Source organism: Melitaea cinxia, chromosome 19 (assembly GCF_905220565.1).
Source record: "Melitaea cinxia chromosome 19, ilMelCinx1.1, whole genome shotgun sequence".
Classification (NCBI taxonomy): Eukaryota; Metazoa; Arthropoda; class Insecta; order Lepidoptera; family Nymphalidae; genus Melitaea; species Melitaea cinxia.
Window position 1 is genome coordinate 7,884,377 of NC_059412.1, and position 11,195 is coordinate 7,895,571.

The 11,195-nt window shown below is 32.0% G+C and overlaps 2 protein-coding genes across 2 annotated transcripts; one reads left to right on the forward strand and one right to left on the reverse strand.

The window, feature by feature from the left end:
* Positions 1-4,665: 4,665 nt before the first annotated feature.
* On the forward strand, positions 4,666-5,367 carry LOC123662716 (histone-lysine N-methyltransferase SETMAR-like). The gene is made up of 2 exons (XM_045597519.1): positions 4,666-4,950; positions 5,245-5,367. Exons 1-2 carry the CDS (start codon positions 4,666-4,668, stop codon positions 5,365-5,367), a joined length of 408 nt encoding a protein of 135 aa, XP_045453475.1.
* Positions 5,368-7,747: 2,380 nt separating this feature from the next.
* Positions 7,748-11,154, reverse strand: LOC123663018. Its single transcript, XM_045597763.1, has 4 exons — positions 11,090-11,154; positions 9,578-9,746; positions 8,470-8,563; positions 7,748-8,172 (listed from the first exon to the last, which is right to left on the reverse strand). Exons 1-4 carry the CDS (start codon positions 11,152-11,154, stop codon positions 7,835-7,837), a joined length of 666 nt encoding a protein of 221 aa, XP_045453719.1. The 3' UTR covers positions 7,748-7,834.
* Positions 11,155-11,195: the final 41 nt, after the last annotated feature.

An 11,195-nucleotide genomic window follows, 5' to 3' on the forward strand; every position in this document is an offset into this window, starting at 1 on the left:
GTATTTCAAAGCCAGCAGTTGGATGGTTATCCCGCCATCGGTCGGCTTCTTAAGTCCCAAGGTATAATATACTAATATATGCATAATGTATATACTACAAATTTATATATATACTCTAATCTGTACACAAATTTAATAAGGTGTACATAGTTTTGCAATGAAATATTACTTTGTGTCTTTGTGGGGGTAGTCTGAAAAATACAATTCAATAGTTAGCTTGAATGGTAATTTATTTTATTTTTTACACATCAATATAACACATAATTATATAAGCTGTACATCAAACCTCATTTATATCTTATTTTTTACGTATAACTAAGTTATTTTTATAACAAAAATCGAACTTCAGACAACGCGGAATTAATACCTATCTGCTTCTCAACATACGTAAGCCTTTAACATTTTGATTTGATACATCACATTAGTTAGCGGTCCGTCGTCAAGTCTCATAAACACACCAGCATTCAAAATAAACAGACGTTGAATATATAAAGTTCGAAAAATTACACTTAGTGTTATAATGATAAGAAAATTGTGATAGTGTCTTACATATGAATAAATAATGTATCAAACGGTAAGTAAAATAATTTAAGCTCGTAATTATTTCGCAATGGGTTACATAAATTATATTAGGGTTATTCAAAATTAATTCTGTAAAACAGTCTTTTAAATAAAAACAATATAATATATAATTTATATTACCACATATCATCTGTCTAAGCTTTGTAACAAATATATTGGTTAGTTAGTTTTTTAAATGTAACAGATGTTGTGTTCTTTGGGAGTAACAAAGAACTTTTAAGTCATCCCATTTAAAGTAATTATGGCACTTATTCCCTGCCCCACTTTCGATCTAACTAAATATAGTTTTGTGGACGCTGTGAAGATTATTTTCGTTAAGCATAAGCCAGATGAAGCCGTAATTTGTAACAATGTTCAGCGATTTATGATTCATCGATAATTTTTAAAGTAAATTTTCGTAATATTTTTTTAATTACTTATTACTGTATTACTTTAAAGATATAGATTTATTTTTAATCCTAGAAATCTGTAAATTCTCAATCAATTGTTGTATTTTTATTTTTATTTTTAAAAAGCCATATAAGTGCGGGCTAGAAAACATCGCGTTATGTGTATATTACTCAAAATAGACATAAATAGAAAAGGTGTAAAACGACAAGAAAAATGTAATAAAATTATTAAATAAAAAAAGATATATAATTATGTCATTTAATATCAAAATGTATTTCCAAAATCATAGTAAGCAAATAAATTTCATATAATTGTAAAAAGATATGAGTAAACTCATATTTTTTAATAAAAGGTATAATTATATCATCCGTTATAATTCGAAATATCTACAAAAGTAATATACTCAATGAAACGTGGTATAGGAGCAGGAAATCCAGAATCGCACATAGGTTAGGTTTTATCTTGACATTCTAAAGTAATATTGGTAGTTACGCGAGTAAAAGAGCGAGGATCAACTAGAACATTATTTATATACTTAATACTCGTTAATACTCACTATTTATCGAAAAAATGTGTGGTGTGGCTACGGCACTAAAGAATTTAGCCACCCCCTCTCTTCCCATGGGTGTCGTAAGAGGCGACTAAGGGATAACAAGGTTCCACAACCACCTTGGAACTTAAGAAGCCGACCGATGGCGGGATAACCATCCAACTGCTGGCTTTGAAATACACAGGCCGAAGACGGGCAGCAGCATCTTCGGTGCGACAAAGCCAGTACTGCGGTCACCAACCCGCTTGCCCAGCGTGGTGACTATGAGCAAAACACATGAGTTCACGTTATTTTTGGCGTAAACTTGTGGAGGCCTATGTCCAGCAGTGGACTGTATAGGCTGTAATGATGATAATGATGATCGAAAAAATATTTTTAAATAAACTACACGGAAAAAAGATATGCTAAAACTATCCACATTATTTATAAATCGTTAACATACATTAGTATATTCTATTCAAAAGTATTAAACTAACTACAAGTACTTAACAATAAGAATGATTAACATTTAATTGCTATGCCCAATTTCACATGGTCTACTTACTTCCGCATATTATCAGTCCATGATTTTCGTATGCATTAAAAGACAATTAATTTGTTTCAGGTCATTTTGGTGATACTCACCGTGTCATTGTTCCATATCATCACTTGTCGTATTTTAATGAGGACTAGTCCAGGGAATATGGAAATTAATGATTATAAAAATCTATCGGAAGATTACAAGAAATACAGTTATTTAATAACGACGTATTTATAACGACTGCAAGTTTTGGTGTATTATTATTATTTTTTAGAACATTTCGATCACAAATGTTCCCAAAAAAAACTTTTGACTTTATATATTGTATATATACAAGTAAACTGTGATTTATATTTTTAATTAATAAATGAATTTTGGTATAAGATTTCATTTTATGTTTAATTAATAATAATATTGTATTAGTGCTGTTAATTTCATCTTTATTAATTTAATAGCTAATCTCTAGAAGTATTAGATAGTTCATTTATTTATTTATTGACGAAGGCTGTAAAACGTTACGCTATGACCAATAGTTATAAACCATCACAAATGTTGCAATGATGCAAAACGGGAATAATTTATTCCATTCGATAGCATAACATTATATGGGTAGTGATAATAATAATAATAATACTTTATTGTACACCAAACCAAAAATAAAACAAAGAAGCAACATTAACAATCATTAGTAGAAAAAAAGGCGGCTTTATTGCTAAAAAGCACAGGTACATAATCAATTGATTATATTAAAATTTCTATACGAACATTCGCGGACAACAGTGTGTTTAATAGCCAGCATGTTTTATTTATATTAAATATAGTGCATTCTACATAAAGACAGTTAACTTTTTGTTTAATTAGAAGTCATTCTGACACTAAATGACTAACTGTGGGTACATAATTAGTCGAGAGAAAATCATTTTTATTTCACGTAATTTCATGGTGTTCTACGTAAGATTACCTTGATTTTAATTAATTAAACTTAATGAATCATTATTAAGACATTCTTCGCATGTCTTCTTGTTAGTTATCTTAACACGTTCATTTAATTAACACTTAGGACACAAAGACTAGCTAAAAAGAAAAAAAACATCACCTAATTACACTAACTAAAAGCTGGGTTGTTAAAAACTTTACCAAAAATAATTTGTATATAAAACACTTCTGAGAGCAATGACCTTTGTGCCCAATAATAAATTCTTAGTGTTTCAGAGCTTATGATTCATTCCATAGATTCATCGAGAAATACTAAAATATCTTTATAAAATTTACATGGAAGGATTTGACGCTTTTACGTTTATATTACCTACTAGCTGCTGCCCGCGACGTCATCTGCGTGAACGCTATACAGCACCAAAATACCTACTATTATACCTTTTAAAATAACATTAATTTATCCGTTTCTTCTTTACATTTCATATCTACAGAAAAATCTCATAGATGGCGCTGCTTTAAAATTGTCTTGTCTACTTATATTCATTTAATTATGTTTATCGGCTTAGTTACTTATATTGCGTGATTTTTATAAGGTGACGCTATCTTATATAGCATGGTTATTAACATAATAACAACAACATTCAAATATGCGTCTTTAGATTACACGTTGTTACAGAATGCGTTGAGGAAATAAAGATTCACTGCTCATTCCCGGTAGGTGATAGCATGATAATATGTAGCCTATATGTTGACTCGACTTCTTAATAATATTCGTGCCAAATTTGAAGTAAATCCATGCGGTACTTTTTGAGTTTATTCCGGACATACATACAGACAAACAGACAAAAATTCTAAAAACTATATTTTTGGCTTCGGTATCGATTGTAGATCACACACCAAGTATTCTTTTAAAAAAATATTCAATGTACAGTTTTGACATTCCTACCATTTTATTAGGTATATGTATAAATATGATATAAGCATATTTAGCTCGTAATATTAGGTAGGTTAGCTATGATGATGAATGATGGTATTGAAACTAAAAAATATCAAAGCTGTATAATTATTACCAACTAATGAACTATATACTTGTATGTGAGGAACTAAATTTATTTTCGTTTCACACGACAAAAAAAAAAAAAAACAATCGAACTATTAAAACCTTGTAAGATTTAGAGAAAAAAGTGTCATTTCTTACGGTAAGTGTAACTTTATTTTTTGTTTAATTGCGTGCTACGGTCGGTACTACATTCTAAATTGTTGAAATCTATTTTTGTCTATTTGTGAATAGATTTAATATATTTTAGCATAGTTTATTTATATCATACAATATAACTGCTATGTTGAAAATATTATCATGTTTAGGATTATAGAAATATATGAGAATTACAATAATTTTAAGTTTATATTGTAGTCATATCTTGAAATTTAAAATATTTTTATTACTAGATATAACAACTATTAATGTGTGTCATAAAATTGTAAGGATACAATTGGCTAAGTTTGGTATTTTTTAAAATTACGTTTTACTCATAGGTATCAATTAAAAAAAAATCAAATTTATACAGCTATTTACTTGTGCATTTGCATTTAGGAAATCGAAATCATTTGGTTTTTTTTCTCTTTTGTTTTTTATTTTTGCGATACTCAGTTTACAAAATGGAAAACTTGAAATATCGTGTTATTTATGAGTAGGACTTCCACCAATGCTGCAGAAACGGCTCGAAGGTTTAATAATGTCAATGGCTGCAGTGTCGCAAAAGAAAACACACTGAGTTTTTGGTTCCAACGTTTTCGTTCTGGAAATTTCGACCTGCAGAACAAGCCCCGTGGACGGCCGGAAACCAAAGTTGATAATGAAGAATTGAAGGCTATTGTGGAAGCGGATCTATCACAAACCATGTCCGAGTCAGCTGCAGGCTGCGGTGTTAATAATAAAACTGTTTTAATCTACTTGAAGCAAATTGGGAAGGTAAAAAATCTTGAAAGGTATAACTCATGAATTGGGTGAAGCAAACCGACAAACACGCTTAAACTGCTGCGTTACATTACTCAACCGGCACAATAATGAAGGAATTTTAAATCGAATCATTAAATGTGATGAAAAGTGGATCATGTACGATAAAAGGAAGTGCTCATCGTAATTGCTTAACCCTGGTGATCCAGCCAAATCCTGCCTCAAGCGAAAATTTACTCAAAAAAAGTTACTTGTGAACGTTTGATGGACTAGTGTCGGTGTTACTACAGCTTTTTAAAATCTGGCCAGACAATTACGGCAGATGTCTTTCGTCAGCAACTGCAAACCATGATGGAAAAGCTAGCTGCTAAACAACCAAGGCTAGTCAATCACTCTAGGCCACTGCTGCTTCAGGACAACGCTAGACCATAACACTGCACAACAGACGGCTACCAAATTAGAGGAGCTTCAATTGGAATGTCTAAGACATCCACCGTACTTCCCGGACCTAGCTCCAGCAGATTACCTTTTTTTTCGAAATTCAGGTAACTTATTGCTAGGAAAAACCGACTCAACCGTTACTATATTAAAAATTGTAAATTAACCTTAACAATTATAAATTAAGTCATATGTCCTGCTAGAAAGCTAGTAAGTAAACCCCACACACCTTAATCTATATATATCAAAATGAATGTTTGTCTGTATGTCCTTTATAGAATCGTAAACTATGCATTTGATCATGTCATTATCTTCAGTAATGTTGTGCATGAGCCCATAAAGGTTTCCGAGTTGGTACGACCAAAAATAAAAAATAAAAAGCGTAGCAACGCGCGCAGGGTACAGCTAGTCATTAATAAATCTTGTACTTCTTTTGACTATCTATTTTTTTGCGACGACCGCGGGAGGTCAAATCTCTATATTGACGTAGCAGAATATTTTTTTCCAGGCTTTGTTTGTTTGACAATATATTTGTTACTTGTTCTAGAGGCTCTCAAAGATTTGTTAGATATAACGTATACGTATAAATACAAAAATCGTTTATTTTACGACGAACTTAAAGTTTGACTGAGAGGTAGTTAATATTTAGTAGACGTCCAGCAATAACGTAGTTTATAGTTAGTAGATGTCCGCTAAGAACAAATTTTGCCTCTGGACCGAAATAAGTTAGTCTAAGATCTCTCGTTATGTTATAAAAAAGTACTTCAGTTTCGTGTTATCAAAACTACAGTTTATAGTTTATATTAAAGATATAGACGTTCAATAAAAAAAGTTTTGAAAAATTAAACCTCTAAGGGGTAATAAGTCAAGTTTATATTTTTTTCTATAAATTAGAAAAAAAATGCACGCTAATGAATAATTACGTATTTCAGAATTTGTAGATGATTCAGCCTTAAAAGGGTAAAATAGGGGTTGAAAGTTTTATACGAAAGTCCGTAATTTTCAAAGCTGGAAATATCAAACTTTATTTCTGGACTATTAATTACAAATGTTTTCAGCTTTTGTGGAAAAGTTGTGTCCTTAAGTGGATAAAATAGATGATAAAATTTCTAAGGAAGTCCGTTATTCTGAAATTAGACACCTTTCCTAATGTCTTTAATCACAAATACTTACTTACATAAATATATGTATAGATACTTCTTTTTTAAATGATCAACAAAAAAACTCTTACATAAAAGTCATTAATATTTTGTAAGTAAATTGAATAAGCGTTAAATTCAATATTTAGTCCTTTGATTGTATATAACTCGCCAGTATTAATCCTGTATGGTGAATTAGGAGATTAGTTCGTATTACTGAAATTACCCTAAAATTGCTAAACTCCATGAAGCGTAATCGAGAATTATAGCTCTGCGAGTAGTCAAATATAGAGCACGAAAGTTGGATCACTTATGTCGTATACAAAAGGTCCTAAATTATTGTAATAAGTATAATGATAATACACTATTTTAATAATTTAAACGTGACCGAAGCCGCGGGTAGCTCATAGTAATAATAATAATTGTAAAGCATATAACAAGGTTAAATAAACACGATGGATGCAACAATACACTCGTATTGTACTAAGTTTTATCAGAACATTATTTATAATTATCACATTTTAATTATATTTATAATTAGTAGATACATATTAATTATATTTATGTCATCACATTATTAGCATTATCATATAATAATAGGTATTTGTTTTTAAGTTTATTCATTATTAAAAGCAAAAGGTATGCTGTAGTATGAGATCTATGTCATTAAAATAATATGTTCTATCTTCACATTTTCATCACGCATTCATTAATTAATAATTATCTATACAAATCTTACAATAATCTTGTAAATCAAAATTTGACAAATTAAATCTTTGGTTTATCGTCTGTAGTCCATTTCTGACCAGTGAATTAGTAAATTACCAAATATTGCGTTGTCAAAGATCGAACTAACATTTAATATTTGCAAATTGCAATAGCAAAGATGCAATAAAACTAATGGAGATGAAAAGAACCATGCTCGAGAGCTACGTTATTTATGTTTTGTGTGTTGTCTTAATTACTAATATCAGCATTCTCAGTCAATTCGCCAAAAGATCAATGTACCTCAGTAATGCCTTATTTAATGTATCTTTAATTATAATTTACTAAGAATTGCTGACATATTTTAAAAATAGTATATAGCCTAGTTTCGACTGTAATACACCCTATTTTCTTTTCTTCCACAACTGTACAACAGGTTATGAGACATGAATACGAACTTAACAACACGATGCTTCATTGTAAATTAGCAAAACCTCAGAGTACTATTGTATAGAAATTAAAACCAAATATTATCTTCCCTTATTTTATTGAAATTCAACAACCACAATGTTACAAAACAGTTTTCTTTCCACTTTTTCAAGTTCTAATTCTTAGTTCTAGACGCACCTATCGTCTGCCCTTCTTCTAGTCGATGGCATTGGTTCCTTAAACCTCTGCATAGATCTCCAGCAAGCCTTTGCAGATGAGCTATATGTATCCATATATTCTGTCCTACCAGGGAACTCCGTAAACCAAGTTTGTATAGATTTGGGTGAAACACCAGTATGAACGGGCCCTGGTGGGTTTATTGTAGGACGAACTGTGGGCGGTGGTTCCGAAAAGTATGTTGGATCTTTATAACAACGCAAAAGACCTAGCTTGTGACTCTCTATTGGTATAGGAGCGTTTGACTGCGCCGCTGCCATTATTTTGCGGTAATCCATTACTGGAAATGCTGTATGAAACAGTTATGTTAAACTACGTTCTCGATGTTTCGTATGTTTGATTGTATATGTGGATGTTAATGTTTTTATTTAAAATTAAAAATATGTAAAGTTAAGGAAACAGAACTCTGATATGTATATCAGAGTTCTGTTTTTGCCACTATGGATAATACGACATCGACAATATGATTGCCCTTATTAGTGGTTGATAATAAATTAACAACAATCGCATTCAATCATAATAATGAAGGGATGAAGAGAACTTCATAAAGAATGAATCTATTATTATTATGATTTTGTAAACTTACATCTTTTTTTATAGGTAGCTTGATACATAGTCATCATCTTGCTGTCGAGATCGTCACATGGGTGGTCCAAAATATCATTAGTTACGTCTACCATCTAAAACATATGATCTTTGTACTCGTTTTTACTAAATAAATGTGTTTAACACACACACACAGGGTCAGCAGTTTCTAAAATTTGCAACGTAATGCCTATTCTTTGAATAACATCCAATTGACATTTTTATAAAAATATACATAAAACTATCCGCCACCCCGCATTGGAGCAGCGTGGTGGATTAAGCTCTGATTCTTCTCCTACATGGGGAAAGAGGCCTATGCCCAGTCGTGGGATATTACAGGCTGAAGCGTAAGCGTAATACATAAAACTAGCACTCATTTTCGCACTCAATGTGGGACCCACAACCAGTAGTAGATTTATAAATTTGTCGCCAGTAGGCTATTCAATTTTTGTCGTCCTTAGTCATCTCTGAAACACAAAATAATCGAATCGAGAGAAAATATATTTCAGCTGCCCCATAAAATTTGCCGCCTTAGGCTCCAATCTACTCAGCCTAGTGATAAACCCATCACTGTCCACAACGCTGGAGAAAAAAGTAAGGGTGTATGCTAACTGCACCAATAGCCGGCAGTTTTATTTACGTACAAACTCATATAATTATACTGATACACTATAGGCGTAAACAGGCTACTTTAGATACAGCAGGCCGTACACAAACGCGAAGTAACAATAGCGTACACAAGAAACCCAATTTTGGTAAAAAAATGCCAGTCCCTGATATACGAGTTTACCTTAAAATTATAAGGAGAAGATAACAAATGCACTATAAATCAAGATTAAAAATAAACATACTGTTTGTTACCTATTCAACCGTTTTCTAGCAAGGATCGATAATACCAAAAGTGACGATAATTTTTTGATTAAAAATATTTTTTTCAGATACAACTTTGATGAGCCTACTTATACATACTACAGGTAATAAGTACTCATCCGCATAATGTACTAATACCTTAATTTAAAAAAAAGAATCATTTATTGGATAGAAATGAAATAAACATGAGACTAATCACTAATACAATATAATCTGTTTTCACATATCTTTTCATTTACCTGTTTTCTTAGCTGCTCATAATCTTGACACAATTTTTGTTCTTTTTCGAGAAGTTGTTTGTATTGCTCAACGCGGGGTGAATAAGAATGCGCATCACAGTGACAATAAGGAGCAACTGGAGTTGGTCGAATAGTAGGTGCTTCATCAGGCACTGGTGGCTGACAGGGTCTTTAGAGATAATTTCAATAAATTTTTGTTTTATAAATTTTATTTATTTTTTAGATTTATCATTCGGTATACTTAACGAGGCTACAATGGTAAAACCTTGTACATTACTTCAGCCTATCGCAGTCGCAGTGTCGCAGTCCACTACTGGACATAGACCTCCACAAGTTCGCGCTAAAATTGGCGTGAACTCATATATGTTGCCCATAGTCACCACGCTGGGCAGGCGGGTTAGTGACCGCAGGACTGGCTTTGTCGCACCGAAGACGCTGCTGCCCGTCTTTCAAAATCAGCAGTTGGATGGTTATCCCGCCAACAGTCAACTTTTTAAGTTCCAAGGTGTAAGTGGAACTGTGTTATCCCTCAGTCGCCTCTTACAACACCTACGTGAAGAGAAGGGGTTGCTATATTCTTTACTGCCGTAACCACACAGCAACCTTGTACATTTAAATAAATATAGCTGACAGTATTATGTTAACACATTGCCGATGTAACATTTTGAAGATAATGAGTAGTTTCACTAAACAACGTAGAAATAGATGACGTCACTGTTCGTGACCACATCGGGCTCACTTCATCCATAAAATATAGATCGGTCAGAGTAAGTTGGCTTTCATCAATACGTGGCGGGAATTTAAAATAAATAAATAATTGTCACTGTCAAATTGCGAATATCATCAGAACTTGATGAATGCTCCGAGTCATTATCTGTCATTCATTCCGTCAAAAACACAAGGATAAATTCACAGGAATCGATGTTGAATTAAGTTTTACTCCAATCCATGCGAAATATTCACTCACAACCCCCACAGCTGCATGTTTTAATCATGTCGCCATGTTGCGAGCTCACAACGCTCAAATGTGCGTTCCACCTATGAAATTCACCTAGAACGCCCGCGTCGTTTTTACGTTAGTGGAACGGAAATTTAAGCGGTCGTTGTCGATGGCATTGCGGGCCTTAAGTGGAACGTAACCAATGATTACAGCTCCAAGTAATTATTAAAATTAAAAGTTATTTAACGATTTAATTAATTCATGTTTTATAAACAAATTTAGGACAAAACATATAGGCTATTGCGTTATTATAAAAATCGTATTAGAAGTATTAGATTTTATGTGTAGTATTTTAACTTAAATGTATTTATTGAATAATTCCAATAGGATTCCATCAAAAGCGAAAAGTCACTTAAAAACCAGTAGATATTTATCAGTTTCTAAGTGGCTTTTGTCGCTTTTGATGGGATCCTAATAAAATTTATTAATAGGGCAATCGTGACAGTGATCAAACAAAGAAATTATTATTCTTTATACATATTTGCCTAATAGGTTATGAATAAAATATTTACTTTCCCACAACAGGTTTTGGAAACGGCCAATGATAATCATTGTTCGTCGTTGTTATAAAATCCATTATTTTGAATATAATCTGAAATAAACACACGGTTTTAAATA

Coding starts and splice junctions, on each gene's coding strand:
- LOC123662716 (XM_045597519.1), top strand. CDS start 4,666: ATGAGTAGGACTTCCACCAATGCTGCAGAAACGGCTCGAAGGTTTAAT. Junction 4,951..5,244: donor ACTTGAAGCAAATTGGGAAG/GTAAAAAATCTT, acceptor AAATCTGGCCAG/ACAATTACGGCAGATGTCTT.
- LOC123663018 (XM_045597763.1), bottom strand. CDS start 11,154: ATGGATTTTATAACAACGACGAACAATGATTATCATTGGCCGTTTCCA. Junction 9,747..11,089: donor CCAAAACCTGTTGTGGGAAA/GTAAATATTTTA, acceptor TTATCTCTAAAG/ACCCTGTCAGCCACCAGTGC. Junction 8,173..8,469: donor AGCTACCTATAAAAAAAGAT/GTAAGTTTACAA, acceptor TGTTTCATACAG/CATTTCCAGTAATGGATTAC.